General features: G+C 51.9%; 2 protein-coding genes across 14 annotated transcripts in view; one reads left to right on the forward strand and one right to left on the reverse strand.

The window, feature by feature from the left end:
- LOC111146150 (Ral GEF with PH domain and SH3 binding motif 1) overlaps positions 1-27,024 on the forward strand; it is a 275,084-nt gene that overhangs the window by 129,271 nt on the left and 118,789 nt on the right. The gene's annotated exons all lie outside the window — the stretch shown is intronic.
- Positions 12,155-27,024, reverse strand: part of LOC111146155 (angiopoietin like 2) — a 34,527-nt gene continuing 19,657 nt past the window's right edge. Inside the window, exons 3-5 of the mRNA XM_022501588.1 lie at positions 18,228-18,421; positions 16,238-16,508; positions 12,155-13,952 (exon numbers count right to left, since the gene is read on the reverse strand). Of these exons, the coding sequence (XP_022357296.1) occupies positions 13,753-13,952; positions 16,238-16,508; positions 18,228-18,421 (665 nt within the window). The 3' untranslated portion in view covers positions 12,155-13,752. The remainder of the gene's footprint in view (positions 13,953-16,237; positions 16,509-18,227; positions 18,422-27,024) is intronic.

The raw sequence follows: 27,024 nt of genomic DNA on the forward strand, positions 1-27,024 counted from the left end.
TCTTCAAAACTGCACTTAGTTGGGCCCAATATGGGAGATCCTGCCTTTTAGTAAAGGAGTTCTTTCCACATACTTTTAGCCTTATGCCATATTTTGAATCGAATGTCATTTTGTGCTTTCTTATTCTTTCCTTATTCTTCTCTTATGGCCTACTACAGTGTCTTTCTACATGACCTGCAAATCACTGCCTCACATCGTGGAGGGAGGGCATGTTGGTGCACTCAGCTCACACATTCCCACTTTGCCTGAGGCTGATCAGCTGAGGGATGGAATGAGACAGTGTTAGGGTGAGGGTTGCCTACTGTGGGCTCAGTGGTTCAACTAGCAGAGGTGCTCCCAGGTTGTTAGGGACGGCCTCTTCTCTGTTCCTAAGAATGATTGTGAGAGCTGCCATTTATTCTCTGCTTTCTCTGGGCCTGGCACTCTGCTACTCTGCTAGGCTTGTTAAGCACTGTCTCAGTGAATACTGACAATGGCCGCGTGAATACGCAGGCGCTGAGAGGTTGCCTGGGGTCACATAACTAGAGAGTGGACTTGGCCCACATGGTCTGGCCGTAAGCCCTAAGCTCTTGACACTGCCCTCTCCTGATGCCCCGCCTCCACGGTGCAGGTCATTATTTTCCTATTCCTTCCTTGCAGTTGCCACCTGTCTGCCCTCTGCCATTTATGACTTGCAGGTGGCCTCCATCACACACTATATGAAGTGGGATGAATTGTCTTAGCTTTTTCTTGTGACGTTCTCTGTTCTTGGACCGCAGGGCGGTGTGTGTTGGGCTTCTGAGGGCAAAGTGGACCAACACCGTCTCCCCTTTCTGAGCTCTGTCCCTTGTAATCAGACCAAGTGTCTGAGTCACCTCCTCAGGCCACTGGCCAGAGGGCCCTCGTGCATCACCCGATGGTTCTCGTGAGGCCACAGGACAGGTCTGTACTTGCAGTGGACACGTGGCCTGTGCCAGCCCTGAGTTTCTGGAGCCATGGCTTGGCCTCCTCTCGGTGGCCTCTCCCTGGAATTAGGTAGCAGAGGCGCTGTGTAGGCCTCGGTGTGGCTCAGTGCTCCTGCCTCTACCTCCGAGAGCCCAGCTTAGCTGCCCTGCTCTGTGCTTCCAGCCTGACGGCAATTTCCGTCCCCCCTCAGACAGTCGGGCTGCATTTCTCACGCTCATACAGAAAATGATTCCTGACACACACCAGCAAGAGGGAGAGAACAGGAGGTGTTGCCAGCATGCTTTCTGTTCTCAGGACTGTGTGCGAGGGTTTTCCATGGGGGGGGGGGGTGCCACAGTTTCATTAAAAAGAAGGAGGCAAGATGCCATTCTGAGGCTTCGTGGGCCCATTGTCCTGAGAGCAGTTGGGGCCCTACCTGCCCGTCTGACCACCGTGGGCAGACCCTGCCCACGTCCAGGCTGTGGTTGCAGTACTGCTTCCTCCTGGAAACCCATCCTGTCCCAGGGCTGGATTTGTTTATCGAAGGAGGAATAGTTACATAATTCCTGGAAAGTACAATATGGGAAAAAATGTCTGAAACCATTTCTTTTTCCCTTGGCAGAGTGTTCCCTGTAGGTCTTTGCCTCGGGGAGAGGGAGTTACTCTCTGGGAGAGACTTCAGGTCAGTTCCTGATATTTCCTGCTGCTTTGCTGCCTCCGTCGCTAGAGACCTCGGACGGATGGTCCCTCCACGGCGGAGACTTGCTTCTCATGGCAGCAACGGGGTTTATTTTGTAACGATTCTCTTAAACGTCTGTGGAGCGTTCTATGCTATCTGGTTTCCTGGGACTGTTCATTCTGTTCACTTGTGTGCCCCTCACTCCCGGTAGAGGTGCCCTCGTGTAGCACTGGCCGGTGTTAGTAACCGTGTGCGTGTGTCGTCCAGCCCCTTCGCATGCAAATTTTAGGGCCAGTTGGCTGCACTTGCACGCACTGTTTCTTGTGAAACATAATTTTAAAAACACTGAGGGAAAAACTTACTACATTTTAAAAATAAGGCTGTCTGAAAAGGTTTCTTCCCAGTTACTTCAAAGCGTAAAAATAGCGGTGGGAATAGGTCACTTATTTGCAGCTTAAATTGATCCGATGGTAACTCCTTGTTCATACCCAGTTCAGACTGCGGGGATAATACGAGCAGGCGAGAGCTGTGGGGAGAGAGCTGTGGGGAGCGGCTCCGCCGTTTATTTCTAAACAGCTTTGTTGACTGAGAGGGTGTTTGGTTTTCACTACCTGTAATCCCCTCCAGGAAATAGCTATGTAAAATGAAGAATGTAATGGCTTTTAGAAGGTTTAGAGCTGATTCTAAAAGTAACCCTAGGCAGTGTGGAAAATCCTGATCTCTCAAAGAACAAAAATTAGGCATTCTGACAGTTCTGAATTATAAGAAAACATTTAGACATTCTTGGTAAATGTACCCAGACTTTTGATATATGAAGGAAATTTCTAGAACCTAAGGCATTCCTTCAGACAAGCAAACACTGCCATAGATAAAGGAAGCCTTTATTTTCAACTATGCGGTTTAAAGAAAAGGTAAGTTGTTTCTGAGTAGAGAACAAACGGGCCTAAAAGGACTTTCGAAAAGAAGTGTTTGCGCTGAGGCCCCAAAGCCCCCAGAACAGCAGGGTGAGTGAGGGGCTCACACTCGGAGTCTGAGGACAGCATGAGCCAGCCCGCAGCGAGATGGGGTGTTCTCGGAGCCCGCCGTCGAATGATGGGTGAGCACTCTTGTTAGGGAGGGGACGAAACAGACACACTTTCTGCTCTGGGGGAGCTCACAGCCCAGGTCTGATCAGTAGCAGTGAACAAGAAACTGAAAGTAAGCTGAGCATTATGAAGGGGCAAGGCAAAGGAGCAGATAAAGGGGCCCTGACCCAGTCTGGGGGACCAGGGAGGGTTTTCTGGAGCAAAGCCCTGAAGGATGAATAAGCTGGGTGAGGAGGTGGGAGGTGAGCATGCCAGACAGAGACAACAGCTTGTGCAAGAGCCCCGGAGTGGGGAAAAACATGTTTGTTGGAAAAACTGGCTGGAGAGTAGAGAATGAGGGGGAGGGTATTGTGAGAAGCCGCTGGAGTGGAAGGGAGGGGGTGAGATCGCCTGGGGCCCAGACACTGTGAGTGGGGAGTTTAGGCCCCAATTCCCCCTAAGAGCAGTGGGAAGCCACGGAGGGCTCAAAGCAGGGGCATGGCTAAGAGAGGACTTGCATTTAACACACGCCGCCTGGCCTGCAGCATGTGAGTACCTTTGAGGAGGTCAGGCTGGAGGAAGGAAGACCAGGTAGGGGACCGTGCAGGAGCCCATGCTTCATCACTGTATTTCAGAATGGCTAGAGGGAGAGGGAAAGAAAGCCTTTGAAACACAGTTCACATCATTTCATTTCATTTTATTATTTTATTTTTGAGAGAGAGAGAGAGAGCGTGTACATGTGCGAGGAGGGGGAGGAGGGGCAGAGGGAGAGGATCTTAAGCAGACTCTGTGCTGAGCATGGAGCCTGACGTAAGGCTCGATCTCAGGACCCTGAGATCGTGACCTGAGCCGAAATGAAAAGCTGGACGCTTAACTGACTGAGCTGCCCAGGCGCCCCCAGAAACAGTTCATTTCAGAGCAGAGCCTTGGAAAGACATGAAACAGTTGTCAGTGAGCACATGCCTTACACCCGATGGAGACAAATGGCATTTCCCTGTGCTTTGACTTTGAGAATCCACATGAGCTCAAAAATCCATTGAGCTATGGCCTCCTTACAGTGGAGACGGGAGGGCAAGCACGGTGCTCTCTCCAGCTACTCACAGAAGGCAGGCGGGACTGGGGCGGGGGGCGCTGATGCCAGCAACACCTCTGCTTCCCAGAACATGGATCGGTGTGGCCACCAGCACCCCAGGACCAAGGCCACGGGCTCCCAGTTTGGGGGTGATTACATCGTTATCCAGCTATCCCCAGGTTCGCCAGCATTAAGGGTAATCCTTTCCTTTAATGCCCAACTGAAAACTTTCCATTCCACATGCAGGAAATCCAGACTTTTTTGTTTTCAGTTCTCCCCTCCCTGTGTTTCTAAGGATCCCCAAGGAATACTCATTTGTTCCACAGATCATCCTGGTGGTTGCACGGTGCCTCAGCGGGCTGCCTGGATCCAAACCTCTGATCCCTCCTTCCAGCATCTCTGCCTTTCCTACCCTGTCCTTGCAGCTGGACCTATGTGGAGCCAGGCTCCTCCTTCCTCCCCTAGGGAAGCACAGTTTGGGATGGATGAGGGGTTGTCAGTGCCACAGAGAAAAGCTTAAGCTTGCTTTCTAGAACGCCTGCTTCTAGAGCTCCTGGGCCATGCCCTTTCTCCTCTTTGCCTGATGGCCACATGCTTCAGCGCCAACCTGTTGCCCTCCCTTTTCTAGCCAAGGAGAGCCCTCGATCAAGCTTCCGTGTCCTCATACTGAGACATCCATCCTCTCTGAGGCCCAGCAGGCAGGGAAGAGCTGGCCTCTGACTCATATCAGACATGCTTCTGAGTCAATAGAAGAATCGCAAAGACAACTAGCATCCCAAATGAAGGAAACCTTTTCCATTATTTTGTAGAGTGGACAGCTGCATGTTGTCTTAAATCTCTCCCTTCTAGAAGAGAATTTTGCCTTTACTTTTGCAGTCTCAAGATATGTTACCTTAAAATTCATATTTCCCTGGGACTTCACAGTCATGTTCCATTTTTACAAAAAGCCAGTGGATCTTATTAAAACCCCTATTTTGTGAGTGAGAAAAGCCACAATTTGACTTGTGACTTAGCCAGTGTCATATGCCAGGCGGATAGCAAGTGCAACTCAGCGTCTCATGCTCTGGCTGGGGCTCCACACAGCCTTAACTCACACATTGTCCAGCTAGTGCCTCTGTCTCCTTGGAGAGAAATAGTGCAGGAGGAAAGCATGTTGGGGAGACGTTTGCTCTGCTGCCCAGAGCACCTTGTTGCCTTTGACCCTTTCAGAGCACGGGGGGACTTGCAATCTGCATTTCTCTGCATCAAGAAGTTGTATCTGATCCCCAAAAGGAGGTGAGAGCGCAGCCCATTTTGTGCAAGAGAAGGTGTTTTCACAGCAGGAATCCATGTCCTCATCAGCATGACTGCTTTGCTTTGACCTTTCGTCTCCGGATTTCCAACCAGAAGCTCACGATAGTAATAATGACAACTCCTTGGTTATTCTCTCCCACGTGACTGGCACTGCACTGAGCACTTTATGAGAATTAATCTCATTTAATCCTCCTGATGGTCTGAGGGAGGCACTGTTTTTTACTTATTTCACAGCTGCAGAGGCCAAATGGGACTTATGTTAAAGGTCTTACCACTTTGCGGTGCCACTTCCTAGTGGTGAGACCAGTGCCCAGCCCATTCTGACCCAGTGCCCAGCCAGAAACCTCAGAATATGCCGCATGTCCCTGTGAAAGACCTTCAAGCTCTGGGGAAACCTAGACAGTGGACTGAGAAGGAGCGCCTCTGGATACCTTCCTGTGTGGAGTGGAGGCTTGAGATGGGGGACTGAGGGTCACCTCCCCCAGGTCAGCAAGCCCTAAGCAAGACAGATGTTGGGGGTGGAGGAAGGGCTAGTGAGTTTCTCTGTCCTCAGGACTAACCTTGTGCCTTGTACATCTCCTTGCTGGTTTGAAGGGAGAGTTAAGACAACTGACACGGAGGACCTGAAAGATTCTGAGTGGTCAATAGCTTGTAAGATGGCCCCAGTGCTCCCTGACCCCCAGTATTCCTGTCCTTGTGTAATCCCTTTCCCTTGAACGTGGGCAGAACATACTGACTTGTTCCTAACAAACAGAATGTGACAGAAATAATGGGACACCCATTATGTCCTTAGGGATATCTGAGATCAGATTATTAAAAGACCATGCCTTCAGTGTGAGGAGCTTGCTCTTGCTGTCTGTCTCTTGGATCTCTTCCTATCCCTTGGATTCTGGGGGAATCCAGCTGCCTTGTGTTCGTCAGTTCCCCTGTCAAGGGTTTGAGCCCTGCAGGCCACCACGTGAGTGAGTTTGGCAACAGAGTCCCCCTCGGTGGAGCCTTCGGATGAGACCACAGCCTCAGCCCATGGCTTCACTGAGAACTGAGACTCCTTGAGTGAGGCGCCCAGCTGAGATGTCCCCAACTCCCTGACCCAGGAACCAGGAAAGTAAGACATGAGGAAGCTACTAAGTTTGGGGGTAATCTGTCACGTAGCAATGGGTAACTAACACACCTCACAACCTTGATCACTACCCCACATTTATTATTTTGTTACCCCAGCTGTAAAACTGAGCACACAAAAGACCATAAGAGTGATCTTTAGGGCAGCAGGAAGTTCTAGATCTGTCTCAGAAGCTAATGTTGAGGGGAGGAAATTCTATAGGACCGGGGGTGGTTGCCACTTTGAGAGGTAATGAATTCTTGCAGTTCTGTAAGGAAGAAGGCCTGGAAAGTTACCCCGCGAAAGGCTTTAGTTCCCTACTCAGGTGTATGTTGGGCTTTAGAGGGTAATGTGTGCAGGCCTTCAGAGGTCCAGGAATGCCTGCTCAGGAAACTGGAAGACGGCCGTTCTGCGTGGCCACCCAGAGAGCTGTGCTGGGGAGGGGCCTTCAGTGCCACTCATTCCCTTAGAAACTTCTGAGATGATAAAAGTAACACGTTTGTTGTGAAACTCACACTAAAAAGAAGTCTGTGAAGTAAGAAGCAGAAACCCCTTCTTCCTCACCTACTTCCCCGAAGCAACCACAATTAACGGTCGGAATGTATCCTTCCTGACATTTTAATCCCCATACACTAACATACGTGCATGTGTGTATGTGCGGGGCAGGGGGAGGATGCAAATAATATTTCACTTTTTAACCAAAATGGGGACATTTTATTCATTTTTGTTTTGCACCTTACATTTTGTTCCACGTAAAGAATCACAAATGTTGTTTGGTGGCAGCCCATATAGAACTTCTTCCTTCTGTCCGGTGGCTCCGTAGCACCTGTGGCAGGCGCGTGGGTGGTTGGCTGAGCTGGGCCTGCGTGTGCGCTGGCTCGTGCAGCTGTGTGCTGACGGACGAGCGGGCGGTGCCTTCTGTGCTCTCCCTGCGATGGGAAGTGCAGTGGAGAACATCTTCACTGGTGTGTCTTTCCTCGCCTGCAGAGAATTTCTGGAACACTGAGGACGAGGAAAGGAATTGCCACATGTGGAAGTGCTTCGGAATGGCCACACAGAGGACAGGGATTATCTGTGTCTGGGTTGCCATGTGTGGCGGGGCTGCCCCAGGCTTTCCCATGTCAGGAGGGACGGGGATACTCAAAAGTCTTGGTGATGGTTGGTACCAAGGCATTATGTCCTCAAGGGGCAGACTCCCAGATGCGGGCTGGGTCGGGCTTGCCTCTGGATCTGAGACTAGGTGAGGAAGCCCCAGGCCTGAAGGCATGGAGATGGCAGACAGGGAGCCAGCCTACCAGATGATGTGGCCCAGGGCTCGGGCCAGCCAGAACGGGCACACGAGGGGACACTGGGACGGCCAAAGTGTGGGGCTGAGTCAGTCAGTTGGAGGATAAGTGGAAGCAAGATGGGCCAGACCCAGCCTTTAGCCCTGGCAAAGCCCTGGTAGAGAGCCCTGGACTGGCTTCCTGACATCTGGGGACCTACTCTCCCTCCAGCTTCTTCTGCACATACGGGGTGCTGGGCTCACTCACAAAACTGCTGCTCTGGGCAGGCCGCCACCACGCTTCTCAGATGTGTAGGGGGTGGTCACAGGGTGAGAGAGGGCCCCTAGTTGTTTCATTCCGCCCTTGTGAGCAGTGATTTAATGCTGCAGAAGCAGTAGTGCAAATCCCGAGCAGCACAGGCTGCGTGTTCTTGGGCAAGTCACTTACATCTCTGAGCCTTGATTTCTGTTCGGTCACAGAAAGTATAATTAGGACACCCACCTCATAGGTCATTATGAGATTTAAAGAGACACGCATGGTGCCTGGCACACAGAGCACCCTGTGGATGGTAGATGGCATGCGTCTAATCTAGAGCAAAATACTGCCAGGAGGACTCCAGCAGTGGGGACCTTGTGGCCTCCTGTATCCACGGAGACTTTTGAGAAACTCAGCGAATCCAGGAAGGACAGGAAGAGCCCGTCTGGGCCTAGCCGGGTGTCCCAGTGAGTGACCCAGCAGGGCCTGGCAGGGTTGGATGTGCTTTGTGGGGCAGAGCAGGGGCGGGCAGGGGGAGGTTCTGAAGAGCAGACACCGTCTCATGGGTAGTGGGACAGACTCCACCCAGCCAGCAAAGTACAGTCCCCAGAGAGGAAGGGGGTGGACAGCAGCTAAAGTAGACGCCTTCTTGGATATAGATCTAGGCTGAGACCCCGCCTTCTCTAGGAGCCTGGGAACCACCCCCGCCTGCCCCCCGCAGCACTGAACTCCAGCAGCAGCACTCATCCTAGCCGGAGTTGATAGGATTGAGGTGGACACCCAGGTTGAGCGGCCCGTCAGAGCCTCTGGCCGGGAGTGAGCACTGGAAGGGAGGATGCTTGTAAGTCTTTGCTGGCACTCAGACCAGGAGGACATGTGAGCTCAGGAATTCCTTGCTGGGAAAAGCAGATGGATGCACAATGAGAAACAGAGAGACCTGCAAGCAAGGGAAAAGGAGAAGAAGGGGGAGAAGCTGGGAAAGCTGCTGCTTTGCCTCCTGAAGGCTTTCCAGGCAGTTTCTGGTTTCTGGCCCTCGTGAGGCCCAGCTGCGTCCCTGCTCATGGACTCCGGGAGATACCTCGTGTCCTTACGTAACCAGCTTCTTAAATGAGCCAGACTCGGTCAGGTGTAAGAAGAGACCAACTTACTTTCCCGAGTGTCCTTTCCAGCCCGCCCTGTGCACTAGCTTTTTCCCAGACGACGCTGAAAACCTAGCAAGCCCCTTCATCTTTCTGCTGTCAGGCATGAAAAATCCACGTCTGTTCTAACCGCGCGGTCACCGCAGACAGTCCAGTGTAGCAATCAGAGGTCTGGACTTGGAGAGCTCGACTGGGCTCAGAGACCTGGGGTGGGGGCGGGCTCCCATTCAGTGCTGTCACCAGATCCCACACCCCTCCTGCCTCCCGCTTGCCCACCGGGGTTTGTGAGCCTTGGGGTTGGACCAGGGGAGAGGGAAGAGGGAGGGTCAAGGCCCATCCCACATGGCCGATATGGTAGGTGTGCCAGGTGCTCAGGCACCCATGCTCGGTGGCGGCGGCGGCGGCTGTGGCGGCAGCAGCAGGGGGACAGTTTCCCTTCTGGGCACCTCAGATTCAGCTGCCGTGATGGGGGATACTTCACATCCACACACCACTTACAGCTCCTTTCTGGGCACCTGGGCCTCCTGCACCGCCGCTACCCTGCCATCCTCCCTGCTGCCCTCCGCTTCCCAGGAGACCATACCCTTGCCTGCCCCACAAGGGTATGTTCTCTTCATAAGCCCAGCAGGTCAGTGGCCCCCAGCGACCCAGGTACTGGCCCAAACTGGAATGTGGGGGCTTGGCTGGGGTAGGAGAAAGTCTGGGTTTCGCTGACTTCTTTGTGGTTTTTGGGTGCATTCACCATGGAGACCTTAGCGACAGTAGGGCTCCTGCGACTGCAGGCCTTAAAGGGCCACTGGCTGGAATGGGAGAGAAGGGAGACATGTTGGTCGTGGCTGGGTAGACTTCTGTGTTTGTTGGCTGGTGGAGCCACACACCAGGCACTAAGGCACCTGGCACTTGAGCCCCCCACCATTCTCTTCTTTGATGCTGCTGGTCATACCCCCATTTTACACCTAGGAGAACTAGTTCCGCATGTCTGATGGGTTTATTCCTTCCTCTCCTTCCATATAGCGGGGGTGTGGTTTAACTCAGGGTTGGGTTTTGGGGTGGGGATTGGGAGAAACAGCTGGTAGCATGGCCTGCTTTTGTTTGGGTTCCAACTAGTTTAGAAAAGGGGTTGTTCCACATTGTCCAACATGGCTTTCCAGAACTCTGCTTTGGGTTTTGGATCTAAGACTGTGACCAGTAAGGCTGGATGGACCCTGTTTTCCTTTACCATCAATCCTTGTGTCCTGGACACTGCACTTGAGGTGTGTGAGGAGGCCTGGCTGTGATGTGGGCCAAGGTCAAGATAGTCTCACCAAAGAGCATACAACAGCTGATAACCCCAACAACCAGCCGGCTAGAGGTCTGGGAGAAGGCGGTTACGAACTCTTAGTGCCGATGCCTGGCACCTTCCTGATTAACTGCTGCTAGAGCATTCGGACTTATTATTTTTTAAAGATTTTATTTATTTACTTGACAGAGAGAAAGTGAGAGAGAACACAAGCAGGGGGAGTGGGAGAAGAAGAAGCAGGCTTCCCACCGCGCAGGGAGCCAAACACAGGGCTCGATCCCAGGACCCAAGGCGAAGGCAGACACTTAACTACCGAGCCACACGGGCTGCCCAGTACTAGAGTGTTCTTACCAGCAGTCTGACTGTGAGCCTCCTTTTGTCCTCTCCTGTGAAGTGAGAACAGTCCCTTCTTCACAGGGCTGCCGTGAGGGTTACATAAGAAAACACGAAGTCCAAGTCCAAGCACATAGTAGGCTGTAGTAAACATCCGTCTCTCCCAGCTGCATCTCTCCTGGAAACAGCTCTCGTGTGGCAGTATTTCTTGACCACTGAGAAGAGGGATTGCTGGGTCCAAAGGTATAAGAGTTTTTAAATTTTGCTGCACACAAGTGTCCATATTTGGTACCCACATTGCCAAGTTGCTCTTTAAATAGACTGAATCAACTTGTACTTGCGCACACAGAGAACGTATTTCTCCATTTGCTTGTCAACATGGAGGTTCTTTCATCTCTACAATCTGATAGGCACCACGTGATGGTTTGTGCTTGATTTAATGTCCCTCTCTGGTTATTACTGAGATTGGTGTCTTGTTTACTGGCCTTTTATGCTGTAATGTGTTTGTGTACTTTACAAAGTTTTCTATCACAGCGTTTGTATCTTTTTTCCTAATTTGAGATAGTACTTGGTATGGCATGAATATTAATCCTGTATTTTTTTTTCTTTTTTTCTTAACATGTAATGTATTATTTACTTCAGGGGTACAGGTCTATGAATCATCAGTCTTACACTTTCACAGCACTCACCATAGCACATGCCCTCCCCAATGTCCATAACCCAGCCACCCTATCCCTGGCCCCCCCCACCCTCCAGCAACCCTTAGTTTATTTCCTGAGATTAAGAGTCTCTTATGGTTTGTCTCCCTCTCTGGTTTCATCGTGTTTCATTTTTCCCTCCCTTTCCCTATGATCCTCTGTCTTCTTTCTCAAATTCCTCATATCAGTGAGATCATATAGTTGTCTTTCTCTGATTGACTTATTTTGCTTAGCATAATACCCTCTAGTTCCATCCACATTGTTGCAAATGGCAAGATTTTGGGTTTTTGATGGCTGCGTCGTATTCCATTGTATTCCATTCATCTGTTGATGGACGTCTAGGCTCTTTCCATAGTTTGGATACTGTGGACATCGCTGCTATAAACATTCGGGTGCACTTGCCCCTTCGGATTTGCCTTCAATCTCAGTCATGTTTTAGTTTTTAGAGGGCAGAAAATTTGGGGTTTTCTTTAGTCATATCCCTTAGTCTTTTCCTTTTTAGTTTTGGGGTTTTCCTGCTATGCCTAGAGATGACTTCCCAGCCCACAGATTTGTTTTTCTGGTAGCTAGTGTGGAAGCCGGATTGGAATGAGGGAGACAGAGGCAGAGGGCTCCTGGTCCGGGGGGCAGCCTGTTGTAGTAGTTGAGGGGAGAGGAGACACAAAGGCAGAGAAGAGAGCTTCCGTGGTTGGATGGATGGATTGGCCTTGGCAAGGCAGGGAGAGAAGTCCTTGTTTTTGACCTGGGCAATTGCTAAATGGTGCCTTTTGGTGAAAGAGGACCAGACCTGGGGGAAGATGTTTCAGGGGTTGGTTCACTGTCAAGGAGGTGCTTCTAGGATGTTCAGTGAAGACATCTAGGGCAAGGCTGGATGTGAGGAGGTGGAGCCCCAGGGAACTTCAAGGTGCTGTTTTGGGACTCCTGATGGTGTAGGTGGAAACCAAAGGTAGGGAGAGTGTGATTTAAATGATTTTGGTGAATGTCCCTGATGTTGAGTCTAGCTTTGATATAGGGGGTCCAGGACAATAACACACAGTGTAAATACGTCCAAATAGCACTGATGGCTTTTATTGCAGATTTGTGACATTACAAGGGTAATCTGGGAATATATTAAAAAAAACCCCTCCCTTTTATATACACAAAACATGCTACATGGTACACTTCGTGAGAGCGCTGAGGTAATAGGCACACACCCAGACATGACAGTACCAAACGTTCCGACATCTCTCACACCCCCATTCACGTGCCCACCGGGGCAGTCTCACCTTCTGGACTCATCTCTTGCTCCCTGCTTGGCAAGAGTCCCGGCAGTACTGAGTCTGACACTTAGTGGCCAACAGGACTCCGAGAGCCACCACGCTGCAACACACCAGCCACGGGCTCTGGGGGCTCCTGGCAGTTCAGGAGCTTGTGAGAAGTGGCCAGTTGTCATTTTTGTGGCACCTGTTTTCCAGAGAAGTGTCGTTTGGGGACGAGATGCAGACTCTAGTCAGCCTGAGAGCATGGGACCTTTGGTCTGTAGCCATTCGGGGGCCCCAACGATCGGGTGATGACTTCTCTTCAGTTGAATATCTCCTGGGCAAAGTAGGTTATTATTTCTGTGACGGTTAAAATGACATGGAGGCTAAAGTGTGAATGGAACATATAAAACTGTGAATACATCATCTACGTGGCCTTGTGTTAGCTTTCAGGCCTGGCCTTCCCTTTCCTGACCAGAAACCTGGAGCCCAAAACTGTTTATTACTCAGAGGCTAAGGAATCTTGCCTGGAAAGAAAGGATGATATGACAGAAAAGGTAAGGAGTGGGTAGGAAGGGGTACAGAGGAGCAGAGAAGGTGGCTGGAACCGCACTGAGTGGCCAAGGACCAACACACGGAAGGTACTTCCTGAAGTACCTGGTGTTGGATGAAGGAGAAGGTGGATGGATGGATGGATGGATGGATGGATGGATGGTGGAAAAGTCCTGAGAATGTGAGGAAGTCTAGAAATGGAGAGGGAGGGGGGTTTTAAAATTTGATCAGGTGCCCAAACGGGTTCTTCAGTGAGGAAGGAGGGAGCCCCCACGTGAACGAATAAGCAGGTAGACACTCCTGGAAGAACCCCAGCACTTGGATTTTTCTTTGAATTGGAGCGACACCGTCTGTGATTGGCTCTTAGACTCACAGAGCACGATGTGAATGTGACGCTTTCCTCCTAAGAGCAAAGCTGTTGGTAACAACTTCAACATCTGAGACTTGAACATATGCATGTTCAGGTTCGTAACCAAAGCTGTGTGTGTGTCTAGACATAGTACACGTGGCAGATGTGGTGCACACACACGTTCCTAAGGTCGGCTCATACATGTGTGTTATGAAGGTATTGTGTAGTTGTGCTTTTGTTACTGGGATTTGATTTCCTTAAAGAAGGATTCGTCTGTAGTCCTGTGCTGTGTGGAAACCTGAGTGGATCTCTGGTAGGAAGAAAAGCAGTAGGGACAGAGAATACTGTGTCGATTCCATTCCATTATCTGCCGCAGCGACTTGGGGAAACAGAATCCAGGGCCCCATCCTCCCGGCCCCCTGGTGAACTGATGGGAAGTTGCTCCTGGTGCTGGGGCCGGCATGGCCGGGGCAGGCTCCTGGATGGCCACGAGAGGTCAGGAGGGGAGCTGGCTTAGTGGAAGGTGTTGGGGTTAGGCCGGATCATCATCACCACTTTCTTGAGCGAGTAGGAGCCTCCTCGGAACTCAGCCCAATAGACCCCGTCCTGGTAGCGGCTCCGGTAATGGCCCCCGCGGTACCAGACCCCATTGAGGTTGGAGTGGGCACAGGCGTTATACCACCAGCCTCCCTTCTGGTAGTGGGCACAGTTTCCTGCAGGAGACAAGGGAGGAGGTCACAGGGAGGAGGCAGTTTCACCCGAGTCCACTGTTTGCTTGGGGACTTGCGCGGCACCCACTCTGGTTGGGGGAACGATTGGAACAGGAATGCTTGAGAGGCGGGCTGGGCTTTGGGTTTGCTCTGACCTCCGAGGCTCGGCCATGTGACCAGCGCCTCTCAGAGCCACTGAACTGTCCTAAGCCTCCTGCACAGGACCACGTGGGGATGGAACGAGGGCACATAGTCACTCAGTTAGCCCAGGGCTTGTGTGCGGGAAGCACCTGGGGTGGAGGGTGGAATAGGAAGCAGAATGATCTGGGGTGGGCAGGGGAGAGGCCACCGGGTTCTTAGGAATTTAAGAGTTGCAACTGTTGGATCAAGAGTTTTTATAGAATGACAAAGGCAGTGTTTAAGTTGAAATGCTCCTCAACCTCCCAGCCTGTAGTCCAGCCAAATGTTTTTTTTTTTATGATTTCACAAAAGAAAGATATTTTCATAAAAGTTCTGGCACTATCTCATCATGCTGGATTTTGCTGCCAAGGACAAGCGGTTCGGAACAACAGTAAAAGTGTGGGCAAGGTACAAGCGGGCGTGCAGGGGCATTGGCCTTCTCTGGAAGGAAGAGGAAGAGGAGCCACTGGCTGCTTGGGGCCACTCTTAGTTAAAAGAGGAGTTCCCCAGTGTCCTGAGCAGGACTGGGAAGGGGACCCCCCACTCAGGGAAAGGCTGCCCCAAACAAGCTTGGGGGTTGGGGCCTAACGGAGCTGGTGGCCCCACTTCAGCCGAGGCCTTGGGGAGACGTGAGGCAGCAGCAGGCTGACAGAGGCAGAAGCTCAGGAGAGACTCAGCTCAGGCACCCAGAGCCTCTGCAGCCCAGGTGTTCCCAGAGTTTTCCTCAGGCACCTCTAGGCCATCACTTGAGGCCACAAGGACCAAATGGCGGTGCTGGATTTGCAGACCAGAGAGAGCCCTTGGTGCACCACGGCCAGCCTCCCGTGTGAGTGGAAGCCTGAGCTCACCCTGCATGACCCCAGGGACAAGGAGCTCACTTCCTTGCCGTCCGCTGACAGTGCCGCCGGACAGGCCTGACAGTTGGGGTCACAGAGCAGTCTTCTCCCTGCTCTGTGACCCATGATGGCCCTCAAGAAGTGCTGTACCAGCCCTTGTGCCCCCAGAATCTGGCCAGCTCTGAGGGTCATCTTCCTGCCCTGCTCTTCCTGGGAGCCTTGGCAGCCCTGGCCAGAGAAAACATACTGCTTTCTCAGGGCCCCCTGTAGTGCCAGTCGGAAGAGAGCTGTCTGGATGTCTCCCGTGTGGCGAGAACAGCCTGCCGGGACGTGGCTGCCGGGACACCTAGAGTGAGGCCCTTGCTCCCCCACACGTAGGTAGCAGAGCTTGCCTCAAGAGCAGGTAGCTCCTAGGACAGTCCTTAAAGAGGTGGGAGTGGCCTGCAGACCAGGACTCAATGGAGGCGACAGGTTTGTCCATGAGAACAGACAGCCTTGGCCTAGAGGTAGGGTTGGCTCTTCGGAGAGGGGCAGCGCCTTGCTGGCTTTGCCAGGCAGCCCAGAGGCCCTCACGTCAGGAAACTGGGTGTGGGGCCTCGAGAGGCTTCACTGTGGGGGCGGCTGACATCTGGACTCAGACTTGGACTCTCTCTGTGCCTCTCACAATTTTTTGTTTTTTATTTAATAAAAGCTTTTTAGTAAAGATGTGGCTTTGAGACATGTGACCCTGGATAAATTACTTCGGGTCTCCTACCTGGTTTCCTCTTAATAGCTCCCTACAGCCCACTTGGGTTGAGCCCTATTTGCCAAGTCCCAGACAAAGCTCTTGAGGTACTTTCTCTCTCACCTTCTCACCACCCTGCAAGGTATGTGTCGTCCTGATTTCCAGTTGTGGAACTGAGGCTCAGAGAGACGGAGCAGCGTTGTCTGAGGACACGGGGCTGGTAGGAGGCGGGACCGCATTATCTCCCAGGTGTGTGTTGTCAGGACCCCGGGTGCCTCAGGCAGAGAAGTGAGGGAGCGCTTGGCCCAGAGTGGCCCACAGATGTGTCATCTGTATACAGATATGTCATCTGTACAAATGTGTACCATTTTCCCTTTTCCTTTCTGTGAAGGCCACTTTGACCCGACTTTCGTGAAGGGGGCCTGTGGGCAGCGGGCAGAGGAGTGGACCCTTAGGGAGTAGGAATGGGGTCGGACCGCTGGGCCCTGGGACCTCCTTGTTCTCAGGCTTTGGCCGACCTCTCTGCCCTGCCCTGTGCTGGGTCCTACCTGTGTAGACATCGTGGTCTCTGTCCAGGGTGGTGAACTGCTTGCCGTTGTGCCAAGTGAAGGAGTCGCCAGCGTTGCCGTGGTAGCGCCCCAGCCGCAGCTTGTAATACTCGCTCTCCGGCTCCAGGCGGAAGCTGGCGTATTCCGCAAAGACTTTGCGGCCAGACCAGTCCTCCATGGTCACCAGCAGTTTGTAGTTCCCTTGGTTCGTCAGCCAGTAGATGTTCTCCAGGCCCAGCCAGTACTCACCATCAATGTTGCCAAACCCTTGCTGTGGAAAACAGAGGAGAGCGTTCGTGGGGGCCTGTGGTGCCCTCAGCCGGCAGAGCCCCGCTGCTGGGTGCTCAGTGCGGGACAGAGGGGACCAGTGGTGGGCAGAGCATAAGAACCCAGAGCCTGGGTTCAAACCCCGCTTCTGTACTTGGCTGTGCCTTGATGAGTCGCTTTGCCTGTCTGAGCCTCACACATGCATCATTTGAGACTGTTGGAAGAATGCCTCCTGTGTGCCAGCCATTGTGTGAACGCGGGACACTGTGTCCCCGTCCCTACGGGGCTGTTGTAGGAACGCACGTAGCGTGCTAAGCCGAGAGCCCGGCACATAGTAGGCAAGCCCAAAGAGTTCCCTGGACAAGCCTTACCTTCTCTGAGTGTCAGCGTCCCTCTCTGGGAGTGTGCGGTGTGTGAGGGTCTCGTGGAAGCTCTCATGCACCGGACGGGAATGGGCTGTGGCAAGTGTGTGCTGCATCCACCAAGGCCCCTTTCTAGGTCTAAAATCAGTGGTTTTGTTGCTGTTTTTACGTGTAGCTAAGGAGTCATCGGCCAGGTGGTGGCACTCAAAGTCTTAAAAATAGATGGGTTCATGAATGCTAGTAGTAGCCGGTGTGGAGTGAGCAAGGACAGTGTGTTGGCCCTGTTCTTGGGACCTTACGTAGGTTTACATAGGTCATTCTATTAGTCCTCATGCGACATAGCTGGGTACTGCTATTATCCTCCCTAGAATGGGTGAACTGGGGTCCACAGAGGCCCAGGGTCATGGGGAGCCTGTGGCTGAGCCAGGATTTGAACCAGGAACCTAGTATTAACAACTGTGCTCTGCTGCCTCGGAGAAAAACGATATGGGCAGGAGGAGAAAGGGCTGAAGGAGTGGGTCTTCGGGAACCTCTCAGGAAGCAGAGGAGAGAGAGAAGAAAGCAAAGACACATGTGGGGCAGGAGGTAGGTTGGGAGCAGCCAGGACAGGAAGGGGCCACGCAAAGCCACATGTGGACATCATGGCCAGGGTAGTTTGTAAGCTTTGGTGTCAGAGGCCTTGGCTCACGGCTCTGCCACCTCGTAGCTCTGCGGCCCCAAGCGAGTTATTTCCCCTTTTCATCTGTAACCTGGGTCCATACTTGTGTCTCTGCGCTGGGCTTGGTGTGAAACTAAAGCAGATAACGGACGGAAGCACTTGTAGCAGTGCATGGTGGCATTTGGTAAACTAAGCTCTTGCTGTCCTTAGTACCGCCTCGGTGTGGAGGAGGGGGCCAGATTATGGCTGAGCCCTGCAGCCTTTCCTACCGCCAGGATGAGCACTCAACATCCTGGGAATTAGGGCCCGAGTTTATTCCTGCAGTTCCCTACAACAGGCCCTTGGGACCTGCCCCTTCTGGGCTGTGAGGACAGGTCTTCCCCTGGAAGCCCCAGCTGGGAGTCAGATGATCCTCGTACCCGGGCTGGGGTGAGGGGCCACCCCACACCAGTATTTTCTCACCTTGTCCATGGGCCTGGTGGGGTCTGCACAGGGAAGGGGCTGCTGCTCCCCACCATCCCTGGTGGCTTTGCAAAAATGACCCTGTCAGCGTCTTTCTCACCTCAGGTGTTTCTTGTGTGGGGCCACAAAGGCCCTGACGGGTCAGCGTGCCCCTGCCCTCCACGTGGCTCTCTCACTGGATGTCAGGCTCTGGGGGTGGCCTGGTCACCGTGTGGGCAGCACAGAGGCCCGGGGTCCTCACCTTATAGGTCTCCCAGTTCCTGAAGAAGTTGACAGAGCCGTCCAGGCGCCTCTGGATGACAGTCCAGCCCCCAGGGTCGTGTCTCTGGTCGCACCACACCTGCATGAGGCGGTTGGTGTTCTCTGGCTTCACCAGGTAGATGGAGCTGGTGTCATGGCCATCCTCCAGGGCCTGCAGGCAGTCTCTCCACGGGCCTGGGGACACAGATAGGAGCGTGTCACAGATCTCCCCAGGGCCTGGCCATGGAGTCCCACTCTTGCCTGCCCCTCCCCCCCGGCTGTATCCCCGGGCAGGCATAGCCTCCAGCAGGGCTCCAGCTGTGAGCCGCAGGCCTTCCGTGAGAGGGGACTGACTTTAGTTTTGTAAGTTCGAGAAATAATGTGATAGGCAAGAGTCCAGGGCTAGCGGTCAGGGTGCCTGGATTCCCGGCCCACTTTTAGCTCTCACTGTATCAGAGCGTGATCTGGGCAAGCTTTCTTACCTCTCCAGACTTCGTTTCCTCCATTTCCCTGGCTTGTAGAAGGCACATCATATTTACCTCGCTCTGGGCCATCGGGGTGGCTGAGTTCAGTTGTGTGGCGTTCCTGGAGTGGTTTGTCTTTGAAGCTGGTCCTGTTGTGCCAAGAGTGTGCCTACCAGCATGCAGCAGAGGGATCCCAGTGTAGATCAGCTCCGTCCCAGGTGGGGCGAGGGGTCACTGCTCTCCTGGGTCCCGACAGCTGAGGCTGGCCCACACCACCGCTGCTCTGAGTCCACGCTTGCCTTTCCAGCGACAGTGCTCGGGGACCGTTGTGGTCTCTAGTGATGAACTCCCACAGAGTCACAGTGCCCAAGCAGGGTCCAGAATTCGGCCACGTAGCCAGAGGTTTCAGGATGTTTTGAGATTGAGACACTGGCCTCCACAAACAGCTTTTCTGAGGGGGACCAGCCCTATTCAGCCCGTTTGTATATTTCCCAAAGGAAGCTCATTTAGGGCCACAGGCTCAGAGCTCACACATTCTGAGGTCACTGTCGTATACGCAGGTCCACGGACTTGAAGGACGATGTCTGGGAAGCCTCCTGGTCCATGGCTGTCTTCTGACACTGAGACCAGATGGGTTCTGTGATTTTGTGGGACTTCACAAGCTGCGAGTTTGGCAGCCCCGTCAGAAGACACGGGTGCTGCTGGGAATCTGAGAGCCACTGTAAGCCTCTCCCCACCCCCACCCCCCTCTCCTAGCACTTTCCTGGATGTCGGTCTCACCAGCAAGAAGGTTGAAACGGGAGTCTCCAAGGTCCAAAGAAGCTAGGTTCTTCCTTGTTGATCTCAGGAACCTTCAGAAGTTTTTCAGAACTACATATTTTTTTTTTTTAATAATAAAATTGCCACAATTTGCCTCAGCCTCTCTTCAAAATAGTCCTCAAACCAAGAATGTTTAAGACCAGAAGTGCTAAGAAAGTTCCATCTTGTTCTATGAAGGTATATGTTTCTCCTATTTACTGAGCGCCGGCCCTGGCAGGTGCTGTGCTCGGTGGTGGAAGCCTAGGGCAGGTGGGGACTGCTCTGATGTCCAGCAAGGGCGCGCTGACCTCCTTGCCAGCCTTATTTCAACTTGAATTCCTGTGCGTTCCTGTCCTTTCTCTTTTGCGTGTTAGGGAGGGGCCTCGGTGGCAGATGTACTCGGCTTTTCCCATGCAGATCAAACTTCTCAGATTCCTTCCTGGTTGTAGTTGGGCTTGTTTAGTCCATGTATGATGGTTAAATGAGAGAAGTTTGGGATTTGGGGGTTTTGCTAGACAGCTCAGGTGGGCTTCTCCTGGACCCTTCCTTGCACTATGTGTGAGCATCCCCGCCAAGAACCTCATGGAAGGGCAGGAGTGGTCTTGATCACTCCTCTCTGCCCCCAGTACCTAACGAGGCACCCCGAGGAAAGGTCTGCGTAGGTGTTTGCCATGGACAGTTGACCCAGAGTACTCCTTCTTCCTTCTCCAGGGAGAGCTTCTCACCCATTTACCTGTTCACTAGCCCTCTTCACCCTCAAGGGATGGGGCAGGGCCCCCAGCACTAGCCTGGGAGACGGTGGCGCAAGCATCGGCGCGTCCCTCTTTGCCTTGTGCTTCGCCTGTCCTGGGGAAGGGGAGCCAGACCTCCAGAAACAGCATTCAGGAAAGAGAAGAAGCTTTCTCTTGTGTTCAGCCCCCAGCCCCAGGGACCAAGATGGAGAATAAGAGTCTGTCCCCAACAGCTGGAGCAGAGCATACAGCAGGCGTGGGAGAGACCCGGCTCTTTCCCAAGTCAGAAGTGCAGGAGAGGCCGTTTGATGGCAATGCTGGTGACAGAAAGTCCGGCAGAGGCCTGTCAAACATCCCCCGCCCCCCAAAACGAGCAGCCAGCCCTCTTACTGCAGGGCCGCTGTGGGGCTCTGGTGGGGCTCTCAGAGGGACAGCGTAGCTTGGAAGGAGGCGCCGTGTTGGGACAGGCTTTGGAGGCCACTGGGGAGGTGGGGGGTCCATCTCAGACACACAGCCTGAGCTGCTTTTGGGGATGCCATCAGTTGTTTCAGCTTTACCATTGACATGTCTACAAAGAGCTTTTTTAAAAATAATATTTATTTATTTCAGAGATAGAGAAACAGCACGAGCTAGGGGTGGAGGGGCAGAGGGGGAGGGAAAAGCAGGCTCCCCACTGAGCTGAGAGCCTAATCAGGGCTCAGTCCCTGTGATCATGACCTGAGCCGAAGGCAGACGCTTAACCAGCTGAGCCACCCAGGTGTCCCAAGGGGTCTTTTTAAAAGCAGGTGTTTTAGGGGCCCCTGTGCGGCTCAGTTGTTTAAGTGTCCAACTCTTGGTTTCGGCTCAGGTCATGATCTCAGGGTCATGAGACTGAGCCCTGCGTCACGCTCCACACTTAGTGTGGAATCTGCTAGAGATTCTTTCCCCCTCCCTCCCCCTCCCCCTCTGCCCCTCTTCCTGCTCGTGCACGCTCTCTTTCTCTCTAATAAATAATCTTAAAAAAAAAAAGAAAAAAAGCAAGTGTTTTAAAATGTGAGGTAGCTTGTAATCACCCATTTGACAGATGAAAAAGTGAAAGTATGGGGACATTAGGTGACAGCCCTGAGGTCATTTAGCTTATAGGGGACAGATCCAGTGTCAGAACCCAGGTGGTCTGGGTATGGGGGTCCAGAGCCCATAGTCTAAAGCTTTCTTCTTTTTCCCCAACCAGAGTGAACTCCAGGGTGGGGGGACCAGGCCAACTTAATCTCTGTGTCCCTAGGACTATCTTTAATCTTTGCCAGTCAGCCGGGTTTAAAAAATAAAAATTTATACTTCTTTGTCAGGTACGAATACCTTTCCAAAATCTTTATTGGTGATTTATTTTTCTCCTTTGCTTACCTTTTGGTGTCCTTTGCCCATTTTCAACTATTTTACTATCTTTTATAATGTAGAATTTTATTTTTTTAATTTTTTGTTTGTTTGGGCTTTTTTTAATCTTTAGGGCAAATCAGGCAGTTCTTTCCTTTAAGGCTTTTAGGGATGGCATCCTCTCTAGAATCATGGAGTAGGAATAAACTAGTAGGGAGGTATTTAGTATTTTCTCTCGTTACAAAAAAAAAATGCTCTGTGTCCCCTGCGCTCTGCACTTGATGTGATACTCAGGACCCATCAGCTTTTATCAGCAGCAGCCACAGTCCAGACAGTTTTCCCTCGGAAACCTTTGCAGAGCAGGACGCTAGCGAGCCTCTCTGCGCTGAAGCACGCCCTGTTCTTACACTGAAGGCAGCAGTGGCGAAGGTCAGAAAACTAAATGATGGACGAACATGCCTCAGACAGAATCCTTAGCCTAGAAAAGCTGGCAGTGGGAGAATGACCAAGGAGCAGAAAGTGCAGCAGCAAGACTGTCCCGGGTCTGACTCAGATTGTCCTGCTTTGATGAGAAACCTGCAACCGAGGTAAATACAGGAGTCTGGGGCCCTTGGCTCAAATCTTGGTGGCCTCGTTGCCTCCCCATGTGTCCCTGGGAAGCTCCTCGAGCCTCAGTTTCTCCTCTTGTACCCAGGCGGAATGAGCCCGCCTATTCTGGGGACCACAGGAGCCCAAGAGCACCCAGTGTGAAGCCAGCCGGAGCAGCTGCCAGCACAGGTTCTCTCGTTCTTTCCTGTGCCGCATGGAAGCTGCTGGTTTTGCCACTGTCCACTCCCCGCCTACCCGCAGCCATGCACACACAAACAACTTACCGTATTTGCTTTTGAATTTGCAAGACGAAATGTACGATGATTTACTTAGTGGTAGATATTTTCCACAAAGCACATTTAAAAGTTACTGCTCTAGTAGAGAGACCCCCCCACCCCCCCCAGATAAACTGAAATGACGAACGGGAATCTTTTTGTCAATGAAGCTGCATTTTCCGTGTTCAGTGGGCAGAGCTCTCCCTTCGGAACGGTGCAAAGTGCCCGGGCAGTATTTCGCTTGGCTCCTCTTCTGAAAGGGCAGCGTGGCCCGGAGCACCAGGCCAACACTAACTCAGCAGCACCAAGGCTCCGAGTGGAGCAGCACCTGACCTCATCGCTATAAAGACCATATTTACACTTTCGGCAGAGCTGTAGCTAGAACGTTCCACGTGCGGGGAAGTGCAGTCGCCATGGCTGAGCTGAGTCTGCATGGTTCCTTAGAACACGGGGTGTAGACAGCACAAAGGACTAGAGTCAGGAGGCCTCAAGAAGAAGGGGTATGGGCAATGGAAACACAAAGTATGCAGGTCTTGGGTCCCTAAACCCCAAGGTCAAACCTGGTGAGTGTTGGAGTGATCGGCTTTGGGTGCCTGAGTCCCTTTCCTGCTTCCTTCCTCCTCTCTGGGGTTCTTGCACACAAGGAACATAGACCACTAGGAAACCAGGTGACTGATCCTGCGCTCAGTATTCCCAGTGAAGTGCCTTTCTGGGTCGGAGCCTGCAGCTAGGCCAGACCAGTGTGTAACTGCCTCATCCCAGTTTCCTCTCTGGGTTGGGGACAGACCAGCTCAGCCTGACCTGCCCAGTCACGTCCTGTGGAGAAATGGTTTTACCAACTACATCCGCTGTCCGTGTAGCCCTCACTCCCTGCCAGGGAAACGTGGCCCTGTGAATATCTGACCGAGCCGGCAAGCTGCACCCTGGAGGCCGGGAGCTAAGGAGTGAGTTAGACAGTGATGGCTCTTCTCCCCGGCTGCTCCCGGGGCATGTGGAGGGAGCAGGATCCTTCCTGGCCATCAGCTGGGACCAGACCACGTGGCCGGCCAGTAGTCTGACTGGCCTCTTTGACCCGTAAGGCCACGTCTTGGAACTTGACCACCTGAGGCTGTGCAGCGGCCCTGTGGCCCGTGGGAAATGTTCTAGGGATGTTTTAGCTCGGACGTGGGCACTGGGGAGAGGCTTCTGTGATAGCACCAAGACACACGGCTTTTTCGTGAGAACGGTGTGCTGTTTTCAATTACTCTCACTGATGATCTGTCTCCAGAAAGTCTTTTTGCCACTCCCTTAAACGTTTTTCTAACAGGAGAAATGACTAGTTGTTGAAACTGGATCTGGAATTTCCTATTCAAATTAATCCTTCCAAGAGCCAGGGCACGTGGATTGCTTAGGTGTGAGCCGTGTCCTGGCCAGCATCAGGACTCGCTGGGTGTCCTGTGTGAGGGCAGGAGAGCAGACGCCCGCGGAGGGGTCTTGGCGAGGAAGGATTACGTGTGCTGTTTGAGCCTCGTTTATCCAGAAGTCTTGGGGAAATAATATTTTGGTTGTGAACATATTTATTCTAAGTCAATCACCACTTTGCAGTGAAGCAGACTACAAAAGAATAACCTAAACACAGGAATAGCCGATGCGTTCCCAAAGACATCTCAGGTTCCCACAGAGCCCGAGAGCTGACGTCATGGTTCTCGTTTCTGGTCCTTCTGGGGAAAGGGTCCAAACACTCATGCCCGCTGTTGAGACCGTTTTAGTCTGCAGATGATGGGCACAGTGCCTGGGGCCAATGGGCTTTTCAGGAGTTTATGAAAGTGCTTGGGGCCTAAAAAAATTTATTGGCTCTAAAATATGAAAAGAAAACTGCATAATCATTTATAAGGATGTAATTAAATTTCTACAAAGTGGAACATCTTGTCAACTTCATTAATTGTTAAATTAAGTCTTCATAAAAATGTTATTACTTTTGAAAACAATTTGTAGGTTAGATTTTTCTCACTTCCCAAGAATTCCTGAACATGCCTAATGTTTGCTGAGAAATTAGAGCCAGCTGTAAATTAATTGTGTTACTCTTGGCCACATAATTTCAAAAGCAAAATATAAAGAAATCCTTTCAAATGTTTTACAGTAAAAGTTATATTAGATGTGTGTATTTCAGTGGGTGTGATACTGCTATACACTCTGAGAACTCCCGAGTAAGAGGGCCCGGAGCCCTCGAGGAGCTTCAAGGGCCCTGTTTCTCCCGGTTTGACCTTAAGATAAGCAGATACTGCAGCCCTGCTTCCCACAGAACTCTTTCAAAAGCACCGTGCCCACCCCTGAGTTTCCACCAGTAACTTTGGGGAGGAGGAGAAATACGGGCTTTAAAGCAATTTAAAAGAGAAATAGGTTGGCCCTGCAGGGGCTGTGGTAGACTCACTGTATGCAGAGATGGGACGGCTCCCTGTGGCTCCCGGGACTGGTGGGGGTGAAGCCCTGGGGCTCCCTGGGTTCGGTGGTCAGTGGGTGGTCAGTGGCGCCTGAGGCTGCCTGCAGGAGGGAGGTCCCTGGACCTGGAGGTGGGCAGCGCGGGTGTAGCAGTGAGAATGAACAAGCCTCTCTTGGGCCAGAGACTGATGGTGTGGTTCTGCAAGCGCATCACGGAAGAGCTCATCAGACCCACGATTTCCATCCGCAGGTACTGGACAGGTGGCATGCCTGGGGTCTGCCAGCCTATGAACCCTTTCTAAGAACGGCAATCAGCTTGTGTTTATAGAATCTATGTTGGCCTTCTCTGATCACCTTTTAATTTTTCAAGTGCTCACGAAGCCCTCTTTGTAATCTTTCCTATAATTTTACTGGGGCTTAAGCCAATTGATACATAGTTTCTAGGATCTTGTCCTTCCTTTTTCTGAAAAGAGAGCATTTGCCCAGCACCAAGCCTGGTCTCATTGACTTCTGGATGATTGTGGGTAGAGGTTCTGAGAGCTTCTCTGCCATGCCCTCAGCCTGCTCATCTCCTCCTCCAGGAAGTCCTTCCCAACCCCAGAAGAGTTACTTAACTCTCCTTGGGGTTCCCATACTGCTCGATAATAGTTATCTCTACTGGAGCGTAGTAAGAATGATGACTGCCATGTATCTAGAGCCTTTGGCCTGTCAGATGCCTTACGTGCGCTTTCATTTCATCCTCACAAGGCCCCACAGCACTGAGCAGACTAAGTCCCAGAGAGACCACATGGCTGGACAGGGGCTCTGGGCTTCGAGCTCCCATCTGCCTTCCAGGCCTGCTGTTCCCTGCCACGCCGTCTGAGTCTGTTTCACCATGCCAGCATTGCTCAAGGTCCTGTCTCATCAGTCTCTGGGATCCTTCTGGGCAAGAAGCCTCAGGGGCGAGATCGTGTGTCCGTCCTGCCAGTCTCCACTCTAGAATGAGTCACTTTGTGTCTCACATGCGTTCCCTCATCTCCGTCTCCTCACCCCCGGGAGCTGTGTGCCCTTCATCATCTTCATTCTGTTCTTCCCAGTTCGAGAATCAGTGATAAGCCCATCTGGAAGCAGGGGCCCCACAGCAGGGGATTATCGGGATCCAAACCCAAACCCGGGGGAGTCTAGACGGTCTCATAGAAAGTTGGCGTGTTGTATCTTGGAAAAGGGCCAGGTGATTGGATTTTCTGTTCTTTTGAACGTTACTCCAGACAGACCACCAAAGATACCTTCATTTCAACAATTAGGGGGTGTTTTTTGTTTTTAAAAACATTGCATTTGTCACTTAAATGAAAATCTTCTTTTGCTTAGCGCAATTTCTCTGTATACACAGTAATTCTAACTTAAATTCTTGTATTAAAAATCTGTTCAAGGAAAATCACTTATTCGTTTAAAAAAAGGATTGTGAGACCAGTCCAGCTCCTGCGGCTGCATGGGCTCCTCCTGAGGCACAAAGCCAGGATCGTTAGGCTTCTTTTGAATGTGCCCTTCCCCAGTCCTCACAAGGGTAGCTGAAGTTGAGACGTGACTTCTAGAAGAAGCAAGTGCACTACCCATTGCACTCAACAAACTTAACCACCTTCGTCTCAGACACTGGGTTGTCTGATGCTAACGTCATTCTGCTTTATCGATTGTCCTTTTCTGGGGGAGCACCTCAGGGTTCTGATATGGTCTGCTGCATAAATTCACCACAACAATCCATCTGTGTGGCTAGGGAGCCGGCTGCAGAGGCCTAAGCTCCAGGATTTTCCAGATTACTTTCAGTTTGCCAAGGGCCAAACTGTTGGGATTTCCAGGCCACAGTTGCCAGATCGCCGCTTTAAATAGTAACAAGTTGATCGTTTTATCCCTTGGGACTGTGAAGAGCCTGAGCATTTAGCTGAATGTCTTCCCTGGAAAATGCCCGAGGAATAGAGGGAGGCTTGCCATCACACTGAAAAAGCTCTCCGTGATCCATTCCCTGAGGTATCCGAGGAGAAAAGAGAAAGCAAATCTAGAAGGAAGATGTCCCACCTTGAACTCAAGCGGCTTTTGTTTATGAAGAAACTAGCAAAGAATGCTCTGTGAAATGTCACTGGATTGCGTAGTTTGTAATGAATTTGAGCATCTTATTTTGTTCCACAATAACATTTCAGACA

Source organism: Enhydra lutris, unplaced genomic scaffold (assembly GCF_002288905.1).
Source record: "Enhydra lutris kenyoni isolate GAN:26980312 unplaced genomic scaffold, ASM228890v2 scaffoldscaffold13, whole genome shotgun sequence".
Taxonomy (NCBI): domain Eukaryota; kingdom Metazoa; phylum Chordata; class Mammalia; order Carnivora; family Mustelidae; genus Enhydra; species Enhydra lutris.